Source organism: Pempheris klunzingeri, chromosome 12, assembly GCF_042242105.1.
Source record: "Pempheris klunzingeri isolate RE-2024b chromosome 12, fPemKlu1.hap1, whole genome shotgun sequence".
Lineage (NCBI taxonomy): Eukaryota > Metazoa > Chordata > Actinopteri > Acropomatiformes > Pempheridae > Pempheris > Pempheris klunzingeri.
The window spans coordinates 26,465,858-26,493,789 of record NC_092023.1 but is presented as its reverse complement, the minus strand read 5'-3'; the positions used below and the strand labels follow the sequence as shown (position 1 = coordinate 26,493,789).

The 27,932-nt window shown below is 42.8% G+C and overlaps 2 protein-coding genes across 2 annotated transcripts in view; one reads left to right on the top strand and one right to left on the bottom strand.

The window, feature by feature from the left end:
- Positions 1–372: 372 nt before the first annotated feature.
- Positions 373–26,295, top strand: ide (insulin-degrading enzyme). Its single transcript, XM_070841638.1, has 25 exons — positions 373–492; positions 1,574–1,758; positions 2,212–2,419; positions 3,945–4,114; positions 5,448–5,570; positions 6,275–6,387; positions 6,644–6,806; positions 6,935–7,027; positions 7,180–7,271; positions 7,610–7,690; positions 8,009–8,112; positions 9,570–9,672; positions 9,765–9,887; positions 10,209–10,291; positions 10,896–11,040; positions 13,710–13,820; positions 14,046–14,166; positions 15,120–15,211; positions 16,633–16,744; positions 18,795–18,962; positions 19,061–19,333; positions 21,070–21,131; positions 23,078–23,150; positions 23,237–23,304; positions 24,022–26,295. Exons 1-25 carry the CDS (start codon positions 407–409, stop codon positions 24,115–24,117), a joined length of 3,048 nt encoding a protein of 1,015 aa, XP_070697739.1. The 5' UTR covers positions 373–406; the 3' UTR covers positions 24,118–26,295.
- Positions 26,296–26,358: 63 nt separating this feature from the next.
- Positions 26,359–27,932, bottom strand: part of marchf5 (membrane-associated ring finger (C3HC4) 5) — a 27,477-nt gene continuing 25,903 nt past the window's right edge. Inside the window, exon 6 of the mRNA XM_070841637.1 lies at positions 26,359–27,932. This exon is cut by the window's right edge and continues 308 nt beyond it. The gene's annotated coding sequence lies outside the window, so the exon portion shown is untranslated.

Sequence of the window (27,932 nt, the reverse complement as noted above, 5' to 3'; positions counted from 1 at the left end):
TAAACTATACCTTATGCCAGTTAAGTTTCCACAAAGGGGGTATATTTATGATCTATTTATTTGTCCTTTTATTGAACCAGTTGTGTTCCTACATTATGTATCTACCGCTTGAAACCCGATCTGATACGCCGAACGCAGTCGGAAATCCACAAAAAGGCCACCTAATCGATATCAGAATCAATGACATGAGGTAATTTTCAGAAACATTCTTGATAGTTTGCTGGGTGTCAGCCACTTTAACTGTAACTATTGAGCCATTGTCGTGATCTCGCGTATCAGACGCTGAATTAATTCAAAAATTGACAATCCACCATGTCGAATTAGGCTCCGTTCTGTGTTCGACTACTTCTGTCTCGTCAAAGATGGCGCTGTAAAAGCCAGGGTTTGTTTTCCATGGGTGCAAAGTATGTTAAAGTGCATTAACCGAACGGCCCAGTCTACGAGATATCTCCAGTCAGCAGGCGTCGGCCTTTATTTTAATCAGGATTTTAGGTAAGCGTTGTCAGGATAACGTGGAAACGTTTTGTTAAAAATACTTCTGTCCGATTCGTACCAAACGGGAGGCTAACTTAGATAGCTAACGAACTATCGTTAGCCGCTCGGGCCGTTCCAGCCGGTTTGTTGACCTAGCGTTAGCTAAGTTAAGCTCCCTAGCTAGGCTGAGGCTGTTAGCTTAGTTGCTACTTAGGGTGGTAGCTGATGATGGTTTATGTTCTTAGCTTCCGTGAAATGTATTAATATATGTGTATAACCCTACAACAGCGGGGAACTGAACGCAACGCTAATCACAGAATTAGAAAAACGAACCAGACTGCTACTTGGATCCGTGCTCACTTTTGTGGAGCTTTTGTTGCTAAGCAAGCTTGGCTAGTTGCCTTCTGTGAGGGGATTATATTATGTCCTTAAACGAGTCACGATAGCTAATCTCTGGGTTTACAGTCAACTACCAAACGGTAAACTGTGAACTATATATATATGTATATATATATATATATATATATATACATATATATATATTTCTTTTTAGGATTGCGTTTTTACTGACTGCCTAGCTGTTTACCATATAAACGCTGTACAGAATATAGCTAAGTAGCAGCATAAACTCTTCCAAGTAACTTGTTGGTTGCACATCCGAGATGTTAAAAACTACGCCGGGTTAAGTAGTTAAATGATTAAATGTCCCATGTGTTACCTACATCACGGGGCTACGTCGGCCATGATTTCCCCAGCAGCAGCCGCTCTCATAGAGATGTTACCAGGTGCATTTAATTGCTATAGAGGCCGTGTTAATGTCCAGTTGACTGGATCGTGGCATCTATCAGTCCCCTGAAGGTCACCTCAGTGGGGGCTGTGAGTGTGTCTGTTTGTCAATCTTGTCATATCCAAAATGTCTCTTATGACTTTTGTCCGTAAAGCATTCTGTGCTTTACCAAAGAGGATAATGGAGTCAAGCACACTGCTAAAATATCCCTTGGCCATCATGTCAGCTTAAATCAGGATATGAGCACGGCAGGACAGACTCCTTGCCTAACTGCACTAAAGTTTGACTGTACATTTGGTTCCCCTCCTGCAGGGTGGTGTCATCCTTGCCAGTCAGAATGACCGACCCGGCTGTGAAAAGGGTGGTTGGTGACATAATTCGCTCCCCTGAGGACAAGCGGGTTTACAGGGGCCTGGAGTTCACCAATGGCCTGAAGGCCATGCTCATCAGTGACCCAACAACAGACAAATCCTCAGCTGCTTTGGATGTCCAGATAGGTAAAGGTCTTTAATCGTTATTGTCTTGTGAACTAGCTATGTATTTTCATGTGGCTTTCCTTCGTACTCTGACTCTTAACGGACAATTTTGGAAAACTGTGAGAGAGAGAGGGAGAGATCTATAGATAGATATAGCAAACACTATGAAGATGGTGTGACTTCTACCTACAAGTCCTCTCTCTGACTAAATGATAAGGAAGTTCTTAATACTTCACACTATCAAGTTGAGTGAGCTTTGACTCATAAAGAGGCAGAGGTTAAAGAGTTGCAGAGATTGTGAAAAGATAAGATACTGTTTTGATGTCTTAATTAAAATTATTGCTGAAATGGCAAGTTAACAATGCAGCTGTTGGTGTGCCATTCACCATCTATGGTTATTTACACCCTTGTTCACTCTTTAGTTTCCTCTCCAGCCTGGCCAACCAATTGTGCCCAATTTTCTTACATTCACAGGTTCGTTATCGGACCCAGCGAATATCTCGGGCCTGGCGCACTTTTGTGAGCACATGCTGTTCCTGGGAACAAAGAAGTACCCCAAGGAGAACGAATACAGCCAGTTCCTCAGCGAGCATGCGGGCAGCTCCAATGCCTTCACCAGTGGAGAGCATACCAACTATTACTTTGACGTGTCCCATGAGCACCTGGAAGGAGCACTAGATAGGTATTTTCCTGTTCATTTTATGACATTCATAAGAAAGAGAAAAAAAATCAATATTTCATCATCGGTCAAAGTTAACATGAACAGCTGGTAAAATAAACAAAGTGACGACTATATGGATTGCTATAGGTATTATGGAATTTTGTATGTTATTTTTCGCCATTGGAGTTAAATAAAGTAAAATAATTTTGATGTTATGTTAAAGACTTTGAAAGTCTGGTAATTTTTGGTTTAGGTGCCTTGAAAATGCATAAAAAGTATTTGAATTTTGCTCTTAAAAAGCCCTGAACAATTTATCTCATATCTTATATACTCTGTAGGTGTGTCCTGTGTAATTATTATTGTTGGGTGGTTCCGTATTCATTTGTGTGGAATAGGAACCCTCTGTTCAAACCTGGCATCAACTTTTAGGCAGCCAGTTAAATTCATTGCCCAACTTGCCCTAATATTTTGTCTGCCACTCATGTTGTATGTTGTTGTCTAATTAAGACAGATGATTTCTCTGCCTAAGTGGTTGTTTAGTTATCAGTACTCAGCTTTCCCCTTTGTGAGTCCAGGTGTTAATCCAAGTGAGCTGCCAAGTCCTTGTTTGTCAGTCTTTGGTTACCACAAAGCTTCACTGTGCTCTCTTTGGTAACCCTGAGCATAGGTCCCACCTCCACTCAGGCACAGGGTGAGCCTGATGTCCTCAGCCTTGCAGGGGGCTCTGCTCACGTGTCAGCAGTGGTAGACTGGAGCGGACAGTCGGGCGTTGTCTGAATTGAACCTGCTGGGATAAGCTTACCTACTTATAAATGAATGATAGTCTGTCAAGCACCTGTTTATGTGTCATAGGTTAATTGTTCTTCTGCGTTAGTGAACTGTGATGTCCATCTGGACTGTATTGGTGGGAAAGGACCGTACAGAGTATGATGAAATATTGATGATGATGCCTCTCTGAAAATAGAGAAGCGTGTGTGTGTGTGTGAAAGGATCGTATGTGTCATTACCTGGCCCTAAGATTTTAACAATACCCATGCTATAATAGCCAGAATGACACTTTCCAGACAATTAACACATTTGATTACTTGTGATCAAAGAGAAGGATTTTATTTCGATGCCCGGTTATTGTTTTGGAAGACCATTTTATTGATCTAAACAAGCAGCTGCTGTGACAAAGGTACATATATATATTTTTATTAAATCCAACAGGGACTGTAGACATGTCTTAATATGATATGTTGTCTGTTGCTTAAATCTTCAAATCTACAGCAGCAACTGACCTAGGGCACAGCTGGGGCATAGCTTTAAAAACATTCAAAATTTTTCATTTGCATGGCAGTTGCTCTCACTTTACTCATGCAAATGTGTTTGACCCTTCCTTTTCTGTGTCTGCAACTGGTTGTACAACAATCTGCATTTAACCCAGAATGGCCTTAAGCTACCACCGAAAAGGCAAAACTTAAATTTACACAGCCCTAAGTAGAAGTGTTATGGTAAATTGATTCTTCATGCTGAACTGCACTGTTAAATGTTGCGTTTCTTTTAGGTTTGCACAATTCTTCCTGTGCCCCTTGTTTGATGAGAGCTGTAAGGAACGGGAGGTAAATGCTGTGGACTCTGAGCATGAGAAGAACCTCATGAATGATGCCTGGAGGCTGTTTCAGTTGGAGAAGGCCACTGGAAACCCTGATCACCCTTTTAGTAAATTTGGAACAGGTAGAAAATTTCCACATTTACCGCCAGTGCTCATTTAACCTGTACATAATCACAGTATACATTCTGACTTTATTCTTGTTGCAGTCTGTCTCCCTGATATGGAAGGTTATTGGGCTTATCACATCTGTCTCTCACTGTGGAGATGTACATTGAACACAACCAGAATATATTGATGAAATATATTAAATCTGGTAAAAATATAGATATTTAAACAAAAGTACCCTGTTTAGGGGAGTTGATCTGCCTACATGTATTTTGGACCATTGTGTGGGTCTATTTACATGTTGAATGTTGAAGTGGAATTTATATTATAAAATTGAATATGGCGTTCAGTTTACAACACCTATGTCGTGTTGGTTATTTAGCTAGATAAAGACCTCATGGTAGTGAATATTGTAAAACAGTGGGCAGCATAAGTGCATCACTTCATTTGTATTTGCTAAACAATAGGATACAGTGTTTTATCGGGCTTAATTAATTCGTCATTTTACATCACAGGGTCGTACAGTGAAATGTACGTTGTAGTCTATCTAATCTAAATAGAATGTATGTAAAACCACTATTTTTTCCCCACATCAAACAGCTTTGATTGGTGTCATTTTAACACATTAAGCTTCTTTCTACTAACGTTTAACTGATGTGATTAAAAGCGTCTCGTAGCACGAAGAGTTTACTCTCTGGGCCAGTGAATTTCCAGATCAGAAGGAACCTGACTTGGAGCAGCTCTGAGCTCAAAATAGCCACCTGATGGCAGCCTTGAATTATATAATTCCAGTTAAGACTAGAAGAGGATAAGACAGGCCTGGAAGTCGTGCACTCTTAGCGGGCAAACATAATCTTAAATTGTTGCTGTGTTATTCTGTCTGTGTCTCAAAAACCCTCAGCCACTGGCACTTGACTTTCCATGGAAGGGCTAGATGTAGGCAGCGCTTGGATTTAAATTATGATGCAGCTTGTTCGTGTATCTGACAAGTTACTGTCATCATAAACTGATTATAAAAACTTTGCCCAAGCTGTAATGTTCTCAGACTGAATGACTCACAGTTTCATATTTTAGTGTACTGAATATTTATGACCATGTTGACGTCTGCAACCTTTGTACTCAAAAATGATTCCAGCCTGTGCTGTGATGATTATCCGTCCATTTCCAACAATACACTGCGCATATCTGTCAATCTATTCAATTTACATTGATAATTGCAGTTGGACAGTGAATAATAACCCGAGTCTCTTTTTTTTTTTTTCTTCAAAAACATGTATGTATTCCGCCATGGAGAAGTTGTGTAACACTGAAAAACAAATATCCACTATTCATGCATTATTTCTCTGATAGGTAACAAATTGACCCTTGAGACCCGACCGTCTAAAGAAGGGATTGACATCCGTCAGGAGTTGCTGAAATTTCATTCTACATTCTACTCCTCCAACCTCATGGGACTCTGTGTATTAGGAAGAGGTAACGTAATGTTTAAATGTTACAAAACCCTCACTTGGCCTTAACAGCACTCATGCAACCTCATAAAGAGGAACAAACAATGCAAGTCATATCTGACTTGGTGCACATGGTCGATTTCAACTCTTACTTGCACAGCATTATACAGCAGTACTACATATTCTTGTCAAATCCTCGTTTCTCCTTTTGCATTTTTGTTCTCTCTCTAGCTTTGCTAACATGGTGGACGTCATTTTCTTTCTTGCTTTGTTTTATTAATATTAATACCTTTCCATTTGCCTTTGACTGCCCTCAGTGTTTGTGATCCTCTGTAATTGTGAGAAACTCCTTTTGTGGTAAAAGAACAGCACCCTCTTCCTTTTTGCCATCTACATCTTTGTGTTGTCAAATTTCTCAATAAACTGAAGCTGAAATTGGCTAATTTGAAACAAAAGCCAATGTCTGAGATTTTGATATAATCAATGTAATGACCATTGAAATGGAAACCTTAGAGAAATCTCACAAAGATTGGTAATGGTTTTAGGAGTTATCGACGTTGATTATGATTAATGGCCTAAGTGAGCTTTCTTGTGCATTTATTGGTCAAAAACACCATGGGCACGGATCCTGAAAATACTTTTGTCAAAGGTCACGATATAATAGTTGGTTTTGCACTCAAGATCCATATTTTGTTGTTTTTAAGTAGTTTTTGTCCTCTTTACCTACAGAATCGTTAGATGAGTTGACCTCCATGGTGGTTAAGCTGTTTGGAGAAGTGGAGAACAAGAACGTGCCTATCCCAGAATTCCCTGAACACCCCTTCCAGGAAGAGCATCTCAAAGTGAGCCAGTTACTTTTCTCTCAAATGTTTCTCTCACTTTGATGAACACACTTAAGCTATTATTGTAATGCAGAGCCATAGCCAGTACTGAATGTGATTAGTTCATTGTGGTAAGTGGCCATTTGTTATATGAAAAGGCATTTTCAGTTCTTTATGGAAAAATGTATTCAGGCACTAGATAATGAAAACATCTTGCAGTTGATGGTCATAAAGATATGTTTTCTATAATATGATATGATGGACTTTTCTGTCACAGCAATTCTACAAAGTGGTGCCCATTAAAGACATCAGGAACCTGTATGTGACTTTCCCCATCCCGGACCTACAGAAGTACTACAAATCTAACCCAGGACATTACCTGGGACATCTGATTGGTCATGAAGGACCCGGAAGTTTGTTATCTGAGCTAAAATCTAAAGGTAGGACAGGAAGTTTTACAGATATTTTGAACTTTAAAAGTTATTAAGATGCCCATTTTTCAGTGTTAAAATGAAAAGAAATATGTGCTAATGTCAAACTGAAAAAGACCATCACCATTATTTTTAAGGCTGGGTGAACACACTTGTCGGAGGTCAAAAAGAGGGAGCCAGAGGATTCATGTTCTTCATCATCAATGTAGACTTGACTGAGGAGGGTCTCTGTAAGTTGCACAGCGGACTACTATAGTTAATTCACCATTCGCTGATGTGCTTTGCATATGATTATTCCCTGTTGTGGTCAGATTTAGTTGTGTGTATGAGTGAGTGAAATGTAAATAATGTTCATTGCATTGCCTGTTATGTGTCACTGCAGTGCACGTTGAGGACATCATCTTCCACATGTTCCAGTATATCCAGAAGCTGCGTACTGAGGGACCTCAGGAGTGGGTGTTTGAGGAGTGCAAGGTAATTAATGTCTATTCAGCAACTACATTTCAGACAAAGGAGCAGGACGAACTTGACCCAGTTATGTCTAGTTAATGGAGAAATGAACAGAGCAGCACGGACACTGACATCAGAGACTGATTGATTCAAGCCTGCCTCCTAGTCCCACCATCTTTTCTGCTAAATGAAGCCTTGTCAAACCAAGTTAGATTATATCTTTCCTAAGGCATTAAAATAACAATTCAGTTCTGTGCTGTTGCCCTGCCAAGCATCTGGCACTAAACTTCTTTTAACTGTCTGCAACTGTTCTGTGTTGTGATTTCACCAGTTATATCCTCCATCTTTGTGTCTCTCTGTAGGATTTAAACAAGGTAGCCTTCAGGTTCAAGGACAAGGAGCGACCCCGTGGCTACACTTCCAAAGTGGCTGGTTTACTACATGTAGGTCCCCCTTCCAACGGTTGTTTCCAGTTGGAGTTCAGTACACTTTATTAGCTAGCTTTTTATATTTACAGCATTCCTGTCACAGCAAGGCTCATTAATGACCTAATGGTCATTGCAGCACAAATTACAAGGAATTTTCTCTTGTTTGTCTTCTCGCCAGGTTTGGCTGTGCAAATATTATTTTCACCCTCCACATCAACTTAACAGTTTACAGGCTTTAATAAAGTTATTAAACTATTGTTTCACGATCATGTTTCTCCGTCACTCCATATCAAGCTGAACAGTGCTAACCACTTTCTGCCCTGTGCGTTTCAGTACTACCCTCTTGAAGAAGTTCTTGCAGCAGAATACCTCTTGGAGGACTTCAGGCCAGATTTGATCGAGATGGTGCTGGATAAGCTGAGACCCGAACATGTCAGGTCAGTATGAGATCACCGGACTCTGCTGATTCATGCGTACAGTTTCAGTAACAGTTTCAGTTTATGTTAACATTAACAGTAGGTAAATGCCACTGAAACACACCACTAAAGTAAGGGAAGTGTTAGTGATCATTGTGAATAATGTTATGTACCAAAAATTACTTACTTCCCTTTTGATTTCACTGTTAAGTGTTAATATAAATGGATACTTTGCAGGACTTTATTTACAGGTGATATTGTGTATACTTGTGCATAACACCAAAGAAAAGCCTCAGGAAGTCTGCTATATATCTGCTATACAGGTACCTGTGACGGATAATAAAAGAATAATATAGAGGATAATAAACTCGGATATGAAATAGTTTTTATTGCCTGCCTGCCGTGACAAAGTGCTGTTGTTGGTCTACTTTGATATTTGGATGAAACAGCTTTTCGATTTTGTGCCTTGAAAAGGAATTCCAGACAACTTCACAGATTTGATTATCTCTGCAGCCTCAGAGGTTCAGTTTGTTACATCAGGAGATGGATATGTGTGCTCAGGAATACATTATCAAGCTTTGCTCTCTGAACTGGAAATGCAGCTGTCCTCATAGGGTTTTTGCATAAACAATGTGGCCAGTATAAAATATGTTTTTCTTACTAACTTCTTATACATGCCCCATGTTATTTGAAGATATTGGCCTGTTAGATGTTACTCTTAAAGTGGAGTTGGACACCTTGTAGGCATTGTGATGTCTGTAAACCACCAGTTTAAATTATCATGTGTTTTCTGTTTGGCTGTTCTCAATTTATAATCTCCTGTGTGAGCTTTAATACTAATTGCTTTTATGGGATTGTGCTTGTGTCAAGCAAAGTGCAGACTTGTAACTAGTCCATTGCTTATTGCTTACCAAGGAGAGACGAGGAGATTGCATGCACTCATTGGCTGACCCTGACAGTTTGCGTGCCGCTGCCTTACTTCTCTGAAGTGGCTATTTAATCTTGGGATTTTGCCAGCATTACTTTGAATTCATGGCAATGCTTCCTTACACATCAATCTCATTCCAACAGCCCTAAGTGAAGTTAAAGCAAGTTAGGTTGCATCATTAAAGTGCCAGAATTTCTAATTACACTTGTTAATAATGCATGCCATTTGTTTTTACAATGAATCCTAGTTAAACGGATGGGAATTTATCATCACCACTTTGTGATTGATTAGATGTTTAGGTCCCACTGAAACACTCTCTAAATGCAGCATGCTGAAAGCATAAAGGAATTCTGAATACAGTTTATCACTTAGAGGCAGATATCGTGTCAGTGGATCTCCAGTACCTCAAACCTGAAATGCAGCACTAGTAGAAAAGCACTCACGTCTCATCTTGTGGAGGGGCTACAAATGGAGAGTACCTAATCGTCTCTGACAGAGAGGTTTTTGTATTCATGTAACGTGACCTGTTTCGTTCTTTCCTTTTTTCCAGAGTTGCAGTGGTGTCAAAGTCATTTGAAGGGCAGACAGACAAGACAGAAGAGTGGTATGGCACGCAGTACAAACAGGAGGCCATCTCTGAAGACAGCATAAAGGTGAATTGCTGTGGTCACAGCCCTCTAACCAAACTGTTTCTTTTTTTCTTTGTGAAGTTTTATAAGATGCTGATTGTATCCCTGTGTTTTAGAACTGGGCCGGTGCGGACCTCAATGGCAAGTTCAAATTGCCTATGAAAAATGAGTTCATCCCTACCAACTTCGAAATCTACCCTCTTGAGAAAGACTCTCCACCAGTCCCCACTTTAATCAAGGCAAGTGTTTTTGCTGCTAAGCTCTATCATCAAAGTCCTGTCGCTCTTCATTACCTAACTGCACGGGACAGTCATTACTTAACTGCAGATTGTTAAAAACCTCTGTTTTGCTTTCATATGATAAGGCATTGTGACAAAAACCATTTAGTTGCTGTCATGTCAAGATCAGAGGATCTAAGCTATTAACAGCAGTGCACATATTCCTTTCTCTGAAAGACCAAATAAAAGACACTGCCATTTTTATTACTAAAAACCATTTCAAATGATGGACTTTAAATGAATATGAAAATAAGAACTGTGTGTGATGGCCATTTCTTCCAGGACACTGCTATGAGCAAGGTGTGGTTCAAGCAGGATGACAAGTTCTTCCTGCCCAAGGCATGCCTGAACTTTGAGTTCTTCAGGTGCGTAACTAACTAATAACCTTTGTACGTAAGATGGAACACAAGGACCTACCCACTAAATCCACTCTCTGCTTGGTAGTGCTTACCAGCTTACCACCATCTACGCTTGGACCGCTCATTAAGTTCTCATTATTTTTTAATAACAAACAATAATGAAAGCTACTGTTGCTAATCCAGTACATCAGCTGTCAGTAGTAAACTTTATTTAAAAGTAATCTGCTAACAAAAGAGTGCTGGTAGCTGCTCTACAATAATAAGACTTAAACGTCTGAAATGAGCCGGAGGAGGTTTTAATGTTGTGTTTAACAGTAGTTTAACTTTTCATCTCCAGTAGCAAAAACTGAAGCGCTCACCTCTTAGATGAGGTCAGGAACAGCAAATGTTTAACTGCAGCCAATCAGATGCGCTGTAGCTACAGATCTACTGTAAGCTGTTCTCATCAGTTATTTACTGTAAGGTCAACACAGTTACTTGTATGCTGGTGTGTAGAATAATGTAGTGTATGGTACATGTTGTCCCTTCAGCTCCCACTGTGAGAAAACGTTGAGAATATCTCTTTACGTTATTTCTGTGCTTTGTTTGACCACTGCCATTTTCTCAACAGCCCGTTTGCGTATGTGGACCCATTGCATTGTAACATGGCATATTTATACCTGGAGCTCCTCAAGGACTCCCTCAACGAGTATGCATATGCAGCCGAGCTAGCTGGCTTGAACTATGACCTCCAAAATACCGTCTATGGGATGTATGTAAGTATTCAATGTCCCTACGCATCGCCCTCATGCTGCATCCCAGATCCCCACGCCCCCCCCCCCCTCAACTTTGTATCATCCTCAGACATGGCCAGTGAGGCTCAGCCAGGCCTGGGTTGACAGGTCATTTTAAGCCATCTTTATGGCCAGGTGGAAAGGTTTTATCACACAGGGTAAAACTTTTATTGAACAAATATCCTAGTTTATTGTAAAGTATTTGACACTATGAGACTTGTCTTGTGGTAAACCCCACCCATGTAGTTTATATTAAAAAACAAAAAAAAAACAAAACCTTGTGACCCAGACCTGGCTGGTTCAGCCTCTGTCCTGTCTGCATCTTCCTTTTCATTCTTCATCAATCCCTTTTTGCTCACCCGCCTCCCACGAATCCTTTATGACTACTGAGGAGGTGTATGTTTCCTCGTGCTGTCAGGCGCACCAAATCATTGTCATTCTCTCTTTTAGATGTACCAGGGTTAAATGAAAGTCTGAAAGTCGCGGTGGCTGAGTGGAGTCTTCCATAGAGTAGAATTGCCTGACAGTTTTTACGGGGCAGAAAGCTGGTCACGTGGCTGCATATACATACTCTTTTTATCGTTCTTCTCATACTTGCATTGTCTTGTGTTTTTTTTATTTTTTATTTTTAAACAATCCCTCATTCCCAACAAACATGCCTTTTTGTTTTTGTTCTTTTTTTTCCCTCCATTAGTCGCTACCTATACACAGATCCCCTGCACTGCAACATGACCTACTTGTTTCTCAGGTTACTGAAGGATGATTTAAAAGAGTATACATATGCAGCTCGCCTGGCCGGGCTGGTGTATGGCGTAGCCTCGGGGATGAATGCCATCCTCGTAAGTAAGCCGTTTGAAGTTTGGAGGGAAGTGGGGGCATCAATAAAGGGTCCGCTTTGAGGCTTTGACAGAGTGTGAAAATGGCTTGGTTTTCTACACTCAGTTTGATCATGTTAAGTGCTGTGTGTCCTGTTTGTCCAGCCTGAAGGGTTTATAGGAATTTCTGCCTGCTACTACATTTCCTGCTAACACTAACTTAATAAGTCACTTAGCTGTAGGATAGCAGCTGAGGATGGTGATAAACGTACATGCTATTTAGATTTATGACAATGAGTCAATTTTGGGAATCCATTCATTAGATTTCATCAGAGCACAAATGTCTGTATTTTTTGGGGGGTATTTTTGGATTGCCACCTCAAATTAAATCTTTGTCACAAGACCTTTTGGACAAGAAATTGATTAATATAAAGGGCCTTCATTTTAGGCCCCCAAAAGCAATAAAACTGGCAAGTTTTGTGCCTTTCAGTATGCACTGAAGCCTGGCCAGTTCAGTTAAGGACAAATATGAACTGTTATCACACCTCCAAAATTCATTGAGAGTAATATGTTCACACAGTGCATGTGCAGAAGGAAGGAGATGGCACGGCTTTACCTACTGTCTGATTGTTGTTGGTCTATCGGCTGCCATACTCTTGCTTCTAGTATGTTGGTGTCATACAGGTAGTAGATGAAAAGACGCAAGGTTTACAGCCGCATGATGCAGATTCTCTGACACGTTTATAGTCAGACTTCTACTGATGCAAGTGCACAAGGAATGCTGCAAGGGGATGTGTATCCAGGAAGTCTGACAGAGCTGTGTCTACCAGGCACTTCTTTTTTCACCCAAGTCATGATTACAGTTGTTTTCTGTGTGTGCTGTGCAACATCCAGTCCCTGAGACATGCAGAAAGTAACAACCTACCTATGAGTGAAACTGGTTTGTGGTGGTGGGCTTTTTGCTCGATATTCTTTCTGCTTTCTAACTTCCGCTTTAACACTCTGCACCCTTTCCTTTGACCCATTAACCTGCATTCATTAGCCACCTCTCAGCAGTGAATTCCTTCTGATTGTTGTCTGTCCTTAGAGACGGCTATTCAACACACCAGCTGTGTGATGGGCTGTATGTAATTGATTGAGTCAGCAGTATTAGTGTGGCCGTTTGTCAAGGTTAATGATGTTAGGAGAGATTACTTTTAACAGGTGTCACTGCAGGGACCCGGAAACGGGGAGTGGGGAGGAATGGGATGAGACTAAGAGCGTAGCCATTTAGTTGGAGGTTTTGCTGAATCATGAGGGGCCATAAGGTGCAGATGACATTGCAAAGTGGAGGCTCTAAATAACCTTGACTGTTCTTTTCCATCTTTAAAATACCCATTTGCATTGAAAAACTTCGTCATCAACCACTTATGTCTGATCTTACTTCCGGAGAAACTAGAGTGAAATATGTTTGCCCTGCAGGAAATGATGAAGTGATGCCTCCTAATATCGATCAGCCTTTTGCTTCCCTTTTCCCCCACTTGATCCATAGGAATTCTATTCCTCCACCTTTTTAGTTTAGAACGTCATGATTAGGCATGATTAGATAGGCTTTTACATATTTTGTGGTAGTTTTTGCAGTGATGGTGACTCATCTCAAGCAGGGCTTCTCTTGACAATGATTTGGTCAGCCAATAGTTACAGTACGTAAATAAATGGATCAAGACCGTCTAATCAGCAAAGTAAACTAGAATATGATCTGTAACACTTTAGGAAGACCACCGGTCATGCCTGGCTCACCTCATCTTTCTGTTTATTAATACTGTACCACCTGTCCTCTGTCACTGTCTCCTGCAGCTGTCGGTTAAAGGTTACAGTGACAAACAGCACATCCTGCTGAAGAAGATCATTGAGAAGATGGCCACCTTTCAGATAGATGAGAAGCGCTTTGACATCATCAAAGAAGCGGTAAGCTCCGACTGCAACTCTGTCATTGTTACAAACTTTTGAGTCGTGACTGATCAAACAAATGGCTTTCAGCAACTTTAACAGCTATCTTTAACCCCTGGGTGTTCAGAACCTGTTTTACTCTTAAAGTTAGAGCAGTAAAGGAACAGTAGTTGTAGTTTTGTATTCTTTTTATCAAGCTCATAAAGTGTTGATGTTGACTTCGCTTTCTCTTTCTCCCCGCAGTACATGAGGTCTTTGAATAACTTCAGAGCCGAGCAGCCCCACCAGCATGCGATGTACTACCTCCGTCTACTAATGACCGAGGTTGCTTGGACCAAAGATGAGCTCAGAGAGGCTCTGGATGGTGAGACGCTGCTATTAATCTCTTCTCTCTTCTGTCTCGAAGTCCCAGCCCTTGTGCTTATTAGCCTAACTGAGCTCACCAGAATACAGCCTGGTGAGGCTGATGTAGTCTGCGTAGCTAGTTGTATGAGGTTGAATAACTTCGTAGCCATAGCAACATATGTATGGTTGTTAGAAATTTTGCTATTTCTCAATTTCATAGGCTTGTGTTCCTGGGCTGAAGTTTCAAGGTGTTTGGCTTCCAGTCAATAGAGGGCTACTCTGTCACTCCTCTCTCTTTTTTTTTTTTTTTTTTTTCCTGTTTTGCTCCTTAAATCCTCATTTGAATGCTGAGGCTGTTCTCCAGCAGTTCCCTCCCTAGTTGCAGTCTTTCTTCTCCGCAGTGCCAGTCTGGAACCTGAAGGGCAGATTGTTATATTTTTACCACAGAGCTTACACAGACTATCCTCGGATTCACATGAGACTCAATTAACCTGCAGGGTCAAAGCCTGTAGCCCAGTCACCAGGGCCTCCAATTACCACGGCTCATTCCCTTATCAGTCTCCTTACCCTGCTGCCGTCCCCTGTCTGGGGTCTATGAGACACTTTTAGTCTCTTCTTCGTGTGTGCCCGTGGGTAAACAATCATTTAGATAAAGTGTGTGTGTGTATCCTTGTTGTCGCTCATCCTTGAATCTGGGTCAGACGCTTCTTGAATTCAGATTGGCCAGCCCACATTGAGAGAGACTTAATGTTTGTGCATCTGTAACAGAATATGTAAGTGTGTGTTTTACCAGTCTTGCATGATTGTTGTGGCCACTGTTGTCTGGTTGGTGAGGGGAATGCTGTATGATGAAATTGCCTCACACACACACACACAGCATTTATTCTGTTTTTTTTTTACTGATTCAGTCTTTATAACAGCTTGGGAAATTGCTCTTTGATTGATTGCTGTTGTCTGTAATCTGTATTTCAGATGTAACTCTCCCACGCCTCAAGGCCTTCATACCTCAGCTATTGTCACGGTTACATATTGAAACCCTTCTCCATGGCAACATCACCAAGGAGGTTTGTCACTGTTTTTACTGCCAGCAGACAATTTTGTTACCTCAGCCATAATGGATTTGTAAATTTACAAAAGTGTAGCTTTTCCTTCAAATTGCAGCTGTAAGTTTTTTGTAATATGTTCACACTTTTTTTTCCTCGCTTTTTATTCCTTTTGAGTCACTTTTTACGTGGCCCTCCAATCGTATCACAGAGGATTATTGTCAAAAAAACCTCTTAGAAGATCCCAGGACTTTAAGGTCCCAGCGGTCACAACACCCACCTTATGCCTTGTAATGATGACAGCGTCACAGTCTGGTGGCGAGAGAATTAGACTCACCAATGGGAGCAATGGTCCATTTCACCATCATCATCAAGCTGCAGCGTAGGTCTGACCCCAAGTAGAGTGGCAGAGAAGCCTTGTATTATGCTGCTCTGTGATAGATCAGAGAGGAATCATGTTTTAATGAGAAATGTTTACATAATGATGGCAAAGCAGGCCAATTACAGGGCAGGAAAACGCCACCTTAAAGGCTCTGTATATTCAGAATATTAATGTAGAAATAAACGACTATTTGCCATGTAAGAATACAGTAGAGTGAGGGTGACCTGCGCAGAGAATGAACCCACACTCGCCCCTGAATGTGTTGGAATCTGAGCTTCTCTGTCCGCTACAGAGCTAACACGGTAACATTAAAGCTAAGAGAGTCTGGCAGATGGCAACTGTCTGTCAGAACGACCAAGAGACCTGCACACACAGCCACCACCGCTGTGGGGGTGGGGTGAGGGGCACATTTGTTTTGGTTTTTAGATGCCAAAATATTGCGTTGAAAACATTGATTTTAAAAGAAGCTATTGCTGATTTAGATTTAATGACTTTGTTACTAAACCTATTCCCATGTGATGCGTTTGCCTCTCTCCTTACATTTAAATAATACAACTTATTCAAATTTACATTGACTTTGACTGCACCAGTGCCAGAGTCCAACCTGGAAACCTTGAAATCCCTTTGTTATCCCTTCCCATACATACACCCTTAACACTTTCCAAAGGGATTCTATACACTTATGGCTATCAAACAAAAGTGCAGTAACAGAAGTCTCAGTGATTACTCACACAACCTCTGCAAATCTGTCTGCACAGCAAGTTAATGAAGGGAGGGGTGTGTTCACTGAATATAGAATATCCAGCTATCAATTTGCGATACAAATTGATGGTGGAAAAGTTCCAGTGTGAGCATAACTTAATTCTGCTCACGTCTCGCTGCTTAATATGTTGTTGGAGAAGGTCAGAAGCAATGATGGACAACAGAAACAGAAATTACAAATTGTTGAGAGAGGCTACCATCAGAATTAAATGGGTTGTTTTTTTTCTGAGAGTGTTAAAAGTAGTGTTTTTGTGGACTAAAATGTATTGTTTTCTGCCCCCCTCTGTCATGTCTCTAGTCTGCTCTTGGCATGGTGCAAATGGTGGAGGACACGCTCATTGAGCACGCTCACACAAAGCCCCTCCTCCCCAGCCAACTGATTCGCTACAGAGAGGTGCAGGTTCCAGACGGTAGGTCTTGCACTCCCACGCATCCCATACACACAGCTGTTAAGCATTTGTAATCATCATCTGCCAGTCACGCCTGTCTCCATGGCGACCATGCAGAAGGGTCCTTAGCCAGCGCTCTCGCCCTCGTCATCAGTGACGCTGCGTTTCATTTGAAAAGACGTGATTAAATTCAACATCCCAAAGGAGCATAATGTTCACTGAGTGGAAATGGACGTCACTTGGCAAAAGACGCACACGCCTTCCCCGTCAGCTCAGAGATGAACGTGCACGCGCCAAGCAAAGCACCTGTGCTGCCTTTTTGATTACATTAAGGAAAGTTGAGTAATGTGGAGAGGAAAACCAGAGCTGTGCCGGGCCACCTGGAGACATCCTGTGTTCCACTAAGGCATTTTCCAGGCTTGGCTCCAGACTGCCAGTCAGACACAGAGCAGGAGCACAGGCGAGGGACGTAAAGGATGTAAACATAAAATTGGCTCATGGAATGATGGACTGGCTGACAGTCTATCCAAGACACACGTTTTTCGCTACATGTTATAACTCATAGCTGAACGCTTTAGAGCAGATCACATCAGGCTGGACGGTTACACATTAATCATTGTATAAGGCATCATGAAATTCAAATGCAGAAAGATGACCCTTGTAGATTTAGTTTTCTAGTTAAATCAGTTGACAGGCTTGATGATACAACTAAAGTTATTCTTGTTTTTCTGTTTCTGCATCAAAGGCGTACCTGTAATTTAGCTGGTCAAAAAAATGATTGGGCTTTTAAAGCAGTAAGTTCTGCTCTTCATAAGTATGTAATGAGCATTCAGGTTTACCTCTTGAGTATGCAGTATTTAGTGTGCTCTGAAAAGCTAGCTAATGCAGCACTGACAGCGTGACGTTAAATGTGCTGTGACAGAACCAAATACACATTGACACATGAGCCTCCACACTCCACGAGTGTTTTGATTAATCAAGAGCTTACCTGCCCAAAACATTTGACTGTTTTTCTTAAGTTTTCCGAGTAAACTTCTGGCATTTAGAGAAGAATGTGAGGGGAGACGTTGAGAATTTTGGACATGACACTCCCTGAGCACGGAGCCAAAGCTCTCCGTCAGCATGTCCATGAAGGTACCAGCATCACCCAGCCTCAACCCGTCCTCCGTTCAGAGAGAGCTTGATCACAATGGACTCGCACGGACTGAAGCTGAGAGTAAAAAGAAGCAGCTTTCCCAATGCTAGAATTGATGCTGAAAAGAAAATGTACCGAGGAGAAGAGACCATTTTGGAACCACTCAGCAAAAAAAGCACAATACTGGCATTCAGCAGAATGTGTGCACCTCAGAGAGCGTCACCACTGTCCTCTGCCTGAATTTCCCTGTTTTACTGTATTGGGCTCATTTGTGCCTAAAATTAAAGCGCTCAGACATTATAGCTCATCACTTTTTTTAGCAGCCATCACTTTAGGTTACTTTAGGCATGTATTGAATATATTAACAGAGGTAATGAAGAGGTGTACCGCTAAACTGATGAAATGCATTTCCATCACTGGATTTTGAGTTCATAAAAGGGTTCTACGTTAGGCCACTTCAGCTGGTCTTAGGTCAGTGACTGGTCCACATGTTGAGTGTAGTTCTCAACATATCGCAGCACAGTCAATTACAGAATCATTTTAGCTATTGCAAGTGCTCTAAGGTAGATTAAACCTGCACGTGCTTACCCAGAAAGAAATTTAAATGTTTGTGTTATCTTATTCACTATCACTGGTTCCCTAATCTGTTTTATGTTTAGGAAATAGAGCAGTAAACATTTGAGATGCAAAGTTAATCAAGTATTTTGTACAAACTCCACACCTACTACTTGCCTGTATCAAATCCATTCAGTCACACAAAAAACACATCTACTGTTGGAGTTTTGTTCCTGCTTTTGGTTTTTTGATTTCTTTCAGGCTGAGCTTGGAAGCCCTACCTTTTTTTTCCTGTTAGTATTGCATTTCCAAGTGCACGTGTTTACTTTGTATGATTCCAGTACGGAAGATAATAAACAAACCATCCTCTGCTCCTCTCAGGTGGCTGGTATGTTTACCAGCAGAGGAACGAGGTGCACAACAACTGCGGCATTGAGATCTACTATCAGACAGACATGCAGACCACCCACGACAACATGCTGCTGGAGCTGTTCTGTCAGATCATCTCTGAGCCCTGCTTCAACACTCTGAGAACTAAAGAGCAGCTGGGTGAGCCCACACCACACCACACAGAACACATCATGTGCAGCGTTTCCCACGTCCTCTGTCCTCTGTGCTGAGCTCCTCCACGTCTTCCCCTCTCCCAGGCTACATTGTGTTCAGTGGGCCCCGGCGGGCTAACGGCGTGCAAGGCCTGCGCTTCATCATCCAGTCTGAGAAGGCGCCCCACTACCTTGAAAGCCGCGTGGAGGCTTTCCTGTGCACCATGGAGAAGGCTGTGGAGGACATGAGCGAGGAAGCCTTCCAGAAACACATCCAGGCCCTGGCCATCCGCCGCCTGGACAAGCCCAAGAAGCTGTCTGCCGAGTGTGCCAAGTACTGGGGGGAGATCATCTCTCAGCAGTATAATTTCGACAGAGGTGAGGCCTCCCAGCAGCCCTCTTCACCCCTCTTTATTATGTTTAGTATTCAGGCCAAATGCACTTTTTTCAACTATATTGGAATATATTTCACAACTCTTTGTGATCTACCAGCTATTATAAAGAGCTTGTGTTGCGTAGAAAGTCAAATACACGTTCTTGAGAGTTATCAATATTTTGGTTCGTCCCAGAGGTGAACAAGGATGTTGCTTAGAGCTGCACAAATGGGGATCGATTAAAGCCTGAAATAATCTGCAGCCGTAGCACACCTCTCTCCTGCAGCACTCTCCTGAGTGCCATAATGGATTGTAATGGGCCTGATTCACTGGTAATCTGCCTAAAGTCCTGAGTGATGGCAACACTGAAAGGCTGCCAAGGGAGTGGTGGTGATTAGCGATACTAGCAGCGTTAGAGGAGGGGAGGAGAGTCGGGGGGGGGGGGGGGGGGGCTAACGCACTCAACGCCAAGGGCACAGAAAAACGTACAACACACACCATTAGTCAGAGCGTACACACAGTCTGCTCCGTGGGCTAACTGTGAGATAGAGCCACTGTTAGTTAATTAGTCTCACACAGCCAGACCTATCTCCACACTTGGCGTTAGCGCTGTGCCAGCGCTGGGTAAGGTCTGCTTCAGCTCATTAGCATTCTGGTATAGAAGCTTGTTTGTATTTCTTTACACCAATCACAGTCCTCTTGGACGCTGCTAAACTGTGGCGGTGCCCTTGTAAAATGGTGTCTGGGGGGGAAGAGGGGGGACTTGTTTTAGTGGAACATTAGCACGTGGGGAGGTGAGCCCTGGCATTGAAATGGCTAAATCCCCACAAAAACCACACCACATGAAACGGTTAAAGAAATATGGGGACTGTGTGGTAGGACTGTGTAGTCGGTGCCCTGGAGGTGAAGACCGCCTGCTCTGGAGGAGCTCGCTGGACTGCTTCACACCACAGATGCTTTAATAGCTGTATGAGGCCCTGGCACAACGTTACTACAGCGATACCACAGAAGCTCAGATCAGCACACTGGTCATATCAGCAGCTCCTGCCTCCGCCTGAGTGAAAAGATGTGTGAGATGAACTCACGCAAGACAGCAAGTGTTCTCAACACCATTCACCATCGGCCTGCCTAATGTCCTGCTCCGAATCTTCAGAAAACGTTCCATTTTCAGCGTACAGCGTTGGGTCTCTGGCTCAGAGCTGGCTGTTGTTGATTCATATTGAAATGTTTTGTGACTGAAATAGTCGGCGGTGGCAGGTTTCTACCCACAGCCTGCTCACTGGGAGTCAGACGATTAGTTGTTCTCCTTCACTTGTTTTTATTAACTTTTACCATCAAACTGTTCATGGCATTGAAGGCTGTTGAAGTTGACGTGAAAAGTCAGCCAGTGGTGACAGACTAAACACTTTTAAACACCCAGTGCTGTCAGTTGCATTATTATGCAGAAGGCAAATCTTAGACCAGAAATAAAGCTTTCAGTATAAGGGATCACTAGTGTTAAGGATCTGTAAAGTCTCTGCGCGTTTATTTTGGAAATGTCACTGACAAAGACTGAAACTGCAGGCTGCCTGCAGAGATAAGAAATGGGGACTACTGGTACAGTTTGACCAAGGGTCACTAGTAATTTAAAGTTTACACAGGACGTGGTGTACTGGCTAAAGTTTACCTGATGTACATCTCTCAGGTTTTAGAAACCACAGTAGTGACACTAATGCTAACACTTGTGCTTTCCTGTTGCAGATAACCTTGAAGTGGCCTATCTGAAGACTTTAACAAAGGAAAACGTAATGCAGTTCTACAGAGTAAGTGTTCACATGATGCCTCATCCCTGAATACATGTGACAGTGTCAGTGAGCAGTGGGAGACACGTCTCTGTCCGGCTCAAACCATTATGGACTCTTTTAAGTTGAAGATGATCATTATTATTTGCTTATTCATTATTTATTTCTATTTGTGTTACATTTCATTTTAATTAATTACACACACACATTTCCCCAAATTGTCTGAAGGGCCCAGAACATGAATAATGTTTCAGACTGTCTGGAATGTCTGACCTCCTCATTTAAACCTTCATCATCCTGTGTCACTACAATCTTCACACTTTTTACACACAAGCTTTGAAAATTTTGGCTCATTTAATATAGTAATAACAGGATATTTCTAAAATCATCCCCGGTGTGCGTTCAGGCCCCCAACTGCCACAGCTTCATCTGAACGGCCTTAAACTATGACGCCCATTTAATTGTGGTACGTTCACGGTGCGTTGACAGCAGAGGCCTTATGAGGAGGCAGCTACATAAATGACAGTAATAACTCCACATTTTATAACCTGCAGGAGCCATGAAATATTCCATCAGTCATTGTTAGACCGATGGCATCAGCACTGGAGCAGTCCACCGTTGGTATGTGGTCCCTTCTGTGCAGCGGGATGACCCCACCTAAGGTTTAGTTGACTCGATACTTACACATGCAGATGAGCGGACTCTTTGTTAGGTTTGGCCTCTGTGATGAAGTGTCGGACATTTGGGCTAACTACCACAGCTTCATTATTTGAGGTTCATTCTGACCTTGAAACGGCACTTGAGAAAACGATCCAACCACAAGGTCCATTTAGTAGCTGCTCTGGAGCTTTTGATCATACCTCAGTGGAGTTTGGAGCCAGTTGTCCTGGAAGTTCCACTTTGTCGTTCTTCTGAGCTCTCTCCGGATTTCTCCACTCATGTTGGCTTAAAAACCTGAATACAGAAACGGGCACCTCCACCTGCTGATGAAGACAAAGTGATTTTTTTTTTTACATCACAGCTGTTTAAGCTCTAATTGAGACATTCCAGTATAGTTTTAAGATAACTGGCGAGCTGGATTAAGACTGGATCATTTGTTTTAAATGTCAAAAGCCTGAACATGAATCACCTCTTTGATAAGAGAGCAGAATCGCTCCAATGAGCACACCACCTACTCTAAATCTATGTGTGTGTGTGTGTGTGTGTGTGTGTGTGTGTGTGTGTGTGTCCAGACAGTTTCCCTGGATTCAGTCTGCCCTCCTAGCTTTCATCTCCTCCTGCCTCCTGCTTCTATTCATAGCAGTGGAGGTGACACTGACACAGGACGCTCACAGCATATCAGCTGCCATAATGACAGCCAGCCAGCCTGTTTCAAGGGGGATAAAGGGCCAAAGAGACATAGCCGCTGAAAGAATTGGCATTATCTCAGCCCGGCAGAAACCATTACAGGCCCCATGCAGAATAAACCTAATGCATTTCTAATGTCCTATCAGCTGCAATCGCCAAAGCATTTTCTTTTTTCTTTATTTCTTTCTTTTATTTCTTTTTTCTTTTTTTCGTTTTTGGTCACCCGAGTTGACGCCGTCTGACTGCAGACGAGCCAAATCTTCAGTCTAATATAATCCTCCATCCAGAGACGGTGATGAGGCCCGACTGTGTAGCTAAATCTCCACAGGGCTGTCACAACTTATCCCAGACTCCCTGAGAAACACACGGCCGTCCAGGCCAGACCGGAATGACTCATCACTGTGCTGAAAACTGTGCGAGTGTTGCTGCCACAGAAGAAAAGACTCACCTCTGTTACAGTAACTGGTTTTGATGGCGTGTTATCTGTTGTCCCCCCCCCAAAAAAAAAAATATATATGTGGGCAGTTAAATTATGAACCAACCTCCAAATTTTGGTTAGTGTGAGGATGCTGTCTGCCCCCTCCGTGCATCACCCCTCCCATCTGTCTGTCTCCCTGCAGGATCGGCTGACACTTGAAGCCCCGAAGAGACACAAGGTGTCCGTGCACGTTCTGTCCAGAGAGATGGACTCCTGTGAGTATCTGTGTTCACGTGTCGCTTCGTTTGGTGGCTTCGCTGGGTGTCGGGCTGACCTGGGTGTCTCTGTGTGTGTTCACCAGGTCCAATCGTGGGAGAGTTCCCCGCTCAGAACGATGTCAACCTGGCCCCCGCTCCCTCCCTGCCACAGGTAGTGACGCTGCTCTTTCACCTCACTGCACTCACACTGTCGCTTTTATGACATTTTACGTGAATGGATCCTTCCACAAGTATTGCCTGTGTAGCCAAAGATGTGTCGGATTCCTCTGCGCCATAGTCTCAAACCAAACTTTATTGACATAGCCCGTAATCACAGAAACCAACTTGCCCTCGATCTGGATGAGGAAAAACACCCGATGACAACCTACTGGGCAGTGATGACCGATGGTCTCCCGCATTGTTGGTTCATTCAAATAGAAAATGTCAAAATATAGAAGAAGTTTGGTCTTACTGTTTGCAGTGGCCAGGTAGGGATGATGCACAGTTGCGGTAATTCTCTGTCGTGTTTTGGGTGGTTAAGACATTTTGCTCAGGGGCAGGAAGTCAAAAATTGGGCCTGTTTTTGTGAGCTGAGAACTGGAGCTTATTAGAAGTGTGAAAACCGAACGAAACCATGAGGAGAAGGTTTTGCTGCTGCTGCTGCGCCGTGGGCGCTTCTGTTAAGTTAGAAAGTACCCACAGTGTGGGTTACCTCCACGGGTTACCATGGAAACAGCGGGCATGCGGCTCCTTTTGCTATCGGCACCAAATGGAGTTCAGGGGGGCTTCGTCCTCAGAGGATCAGATGAAGCAGAATAGCGTGACGGCGTCTGACGTCAGAGGGAGCCGCTCTGACCTGCCGACTGTTTTTCTGTTTTTCCCTCGTCAGCCCACGTTGGTTCAGGACATGACGGAGTTCAAGAGGAGCCTGCCTCTCTTCCCCCTGGTCAAGCCTCACATCAACTTCATGGCCGCCAAACTGTGAGCGAGGCCGGCAGGTCGACACGCAGCAGCACGAGGCGGGGGGAGGCAACCGTGAGGGACCCTGCTGTGTCTCCCACCTACACCCCCCTCCCCTCCTCCTGTCAGGAAGACTTTTCATCTGACTGAGCCTGCATGAGTGTGAGTGTGTGTGTGTGTGTGTGTGTGTATTTGCGTGGGTGCATGTGAATGCATGTGTGCGTGTGTGAGTGTTTGCGTGCACGTGTGGCAGGCTGGAGCCACTAGAAGAGATGCTTGGGGAAACAAAAGCGTGCGTTTGAATCACAAAGTTAGCCGTGGTCGTCGACATAGCTGCGATGACGATAGAGGTCACGCCAGACTCACCTCATGTTCTCCGCCTGTAAAAGGAGACGCAACACTCGCACGCATCACAATGCTGTGTAGGCTGCTGTAGAGGAAATAGAAACAAGGTAAAAAAAAAAAAAAAAGAGGGTCAGATCCCTTTAAAGGAGTTCAAACATACTGCAGAGGCTTCTCAGTAGGAGGCGTTTTATTTGAATAATTCAGACGTGCTGGTTTATTGTGATGAAGTCGGAGCTGTTCAGGTTAAAGACTGAAGCTCCATGAAGGTCTTCTGTTATTTGTTGGAATGATATGTTTGCCATGTAACTCTCAGAGGCACCGCAGCCCCCCCCCCCACCCCGAAGAAAAAAAAAACATCATCACAAAAGACGCACTCGGTCAAACGGAATATTTTATTCAAATTTATGCATTTCAGAAGAACATCTGCCGTCATAATTATGGTTTTAATCCTCACAGGTTTTGAAATGTTTTTGCTTGAAAACTGGTAAAATGTTGGGACCCTTTGAGGAGCTGCTTGAAATTGCTAATCAGAGAGAGAGCCATGCCCATGGAAATAGTTTTTATTTTCCTTTTATTTTTAATACATTTCACAGTAGTATGTAATTGAGACATCTCAGGGGAACCTCCATGCTGTTTTTTTACATTCAGTTTTATTAGAGATCGATTAAGAATAAAATGGCTTTTATCAGTCTGTCATCTACTTTTTTTACTTCTGAGTTATTTTTATAAAACTGAAAGGAAACAGCAGCTGTAGACGGACAGTATTTTATTTATTTTTCCATCTCATAAGCTCCGTCATTATTCTTACACTCAGTGTCTGAGACTAGCAGAGTCTTTCTGCAGCTTGTGCCTTTCCAGAGGAGCATCAGTCAGTTTGCATGTGGCTGCACTCAGCTGCTCCTGGTCTGATCGGGGGCAGAATCCTGCAGGATCCGACCCTCCCCAGACTGCTGGACTGTGCACCGGCTCCTTACAGTGTAGATGTCAGAACAAAAAACAAAGCTAGAAACATTTCACGTTGATGTCGAAAAAGGGTGTTGGGGGGGAAAAAAAAAAAAGAGCTCCAGTCTGGGTTCTCCCTGAATATATGCACTTCTCTCTCTCACTAAGCAATAAACGTACTGATGTGGACAGGGAACAGCGGGAGGCACAGCGAGCCCCAGAGAGGACGGCGTTCGCTCTGAGCGCTCCGTTGGTGCACAGATAGTGATGTCAGGGCCGTGCAAGCATGACCTGCTCTCTCAGGTGCTAACCAGCTTTGCTGCTGGTGGAGCTGCCAACAACCCCGTTCTTCCCCCTTCCCCACCGTACCTGCTCTCAGGAGGAGTTCACTGCTCACTCATACGCTGCGTATTTCACAGTGATTTTAAGTAGAAAGGGAGTTGATTGTGCTGTATCAAAAGCCTCTTCAATGTTTTCCAGCATTTTACTACGTCTCAACCAGATCAAAACCATTACGTTTTGTTTTTCTTTAGTTTTAAATGAGGCTTAACTTCATTAACAAAAGGCACCGTTTCCTTTTTAGATCAGAACCCAAAGAGAACCAGCAGCAGACCTTAGGCAGACCCTCCCTCCCTCAGACAGTAGCTTGGCGGCGCCTGAGGGGTGACAAAGCCGTTTTCATGCAGTGTTCTGAAGAAACTAGCTAACATTACATATCAGGCTTTGGTGGGCCACGCACTGAAGTACCTAGTGACTGGTTTACACTTAGAACTTACATTTTAGTTTCTGGATGTCTTTGGCAACACACAGGACTGTGGCTGGTTGGGTTCACGGGCCGCTGATACAAGAGTGCTGACTTGATTTCATTTTGTTTTTATTGTCTCCTGTGTGTTTCTAATTAAACTACTGAATGGAACAGCGCGTCTGTGGTTTTCATGCAACGTTTCCCTCCCCACATTCAGCACGAGCACTTCAGACATTTGGAAAAATACATTTATTCACAGAACTGGTACCATAGGACTCTAAACTCAGAAGCAACGTCTTCACAACACAGTTCAGACTTGAACGTCTCTTGTTTTGGCAGAGTGGAGACTTTACAGTGGATGCTCTGGGGAAGTCAGGAGGGAGTCTGTAAAGCAGGCACAGTTTTTTGTTTTTTTTTTGTTTTAATGTGCAGGTTAAATATTCCAAGTGGTCGACTACACAGTCATTTTAACAGGAAGTCACATTGATGTTTAGCTCCTCTCAAAAGGTGGAAAATGGCGACTTGGGGGTTCCAATTATTTAAAACACTATTTAATATCATGCAGTGCTACATTAAAGGGTCAGTTCACTGAAATTACAAAGCCATTTTCACGCTTACATCATGCAGATGGAGTACTTTTGTTTTGAGATCTCCATGACTACCATAATACACTTATTGTAACAGCATTTAAATATACACACAGACTTGGCTGTGAAAAGGCTTTACTTTCTACTAAAATAGTCCCAAATGACACAATGACAGTAAACCAAAACTACTCTGACAGCTAGATACCGATACGTGAGGAAATGTGGCCTCTGACGTGTGATTGAACTGACCCTTTAAGTTTCCTGCCAAAATGTCAGCTGCTCCGACGGCTCCTTTACAACCAGTGTCCAAGCTTCACTTATGTGTCCGTGGTAACGACCTCCAGTTCACACTCAGGCAACTCAGTCAAGTGTTTAGGAGGAATTTTCTCATGTAAAATAAAACGCAGACAGCAAAAGTCTGGACTGAAATGTTGGTTTCACATCTCCCAGAGAGAAAGTGCTGCTCTGAATGTCATGTGAGAGTCACCCGGAGCTTTTCAAAACACTTCCTAGTCCAATATCCCATCACTGCAAAAAGCTCTGAAAAGGACCAAAGCGTCCGGTGGAGTCAGTACCATGGCAACAGGGTCGTCCTGCAGGAGCGCAGCCAAACCTGGGAGGGGGTGGGGGGCGCTGTGATGGGCGATGAGGCTTTAAAAACGCATCATGTGAGAGCGTTTTATAAAACGGAGATAGAAGCTGGAGTCGAGGTGAACACTGCCAAGGCATGTGAGCGAAAACAACTGGACAGCCCTCATTACTGCAGGATCGACAGCAGCGCTCTAGCTTAACGTCCTGCATCATGATTCACCACATTTTATTACTTTATCATTAGTACATTCCACACTGAACATATTCCTCATTCAATATAAACCCCTAACATTGGCAAAATGGGGGGAGGGCTTTTCAAATCTGCAAAATAAACATTATAAAACAATTTATTATTATTATTATTGTTATAAAACTTTCTAATTACACATGCCCCAGAATATTTTTTTTTACTTTAAAATACAGTTAGTTTACAGTAAGTTTTAGTTACGTGATTGTAGAAGCACATCCGCCCAAGTAGTTGGGAAAGAGACGTGTTGTGTGTTAATGTGCGTGTGTTCCAGTCTGTGTCCACAAGTCTTTTCCCTCTCCACCGTACGAACGCAACAAAAGTTTAAAAACAATGTGTGGCGGCGGGGATCCTTGCATGAATGTGAGCAACGGTGCCATGAA

Excerpts from the sequence above, each read along its gene's own strand:
- ide (XM_070841638.1), top strand. The coding sequence starts at position 407 with ATGTTAAAGTGCATTAACCGAACGGCCCAGTCTACGAGATATCTCCAG. Across the intron at positions 9,673-9,764 it reads TCTCTGAAGACAGCATAAAG|AACTGGGCCGGTGCGGACCT; the intron begins GTGAATTGCTGT and ends CCTGTGTTTTAG. Across the intron at positions 13,821-14,045 it reads TTGACATCATCAAAGAAGCG|TACATGAGGTCTTTGAATAA; the intron begins GTAAGCTCCGAC and ends TTCTCCCCGCAG.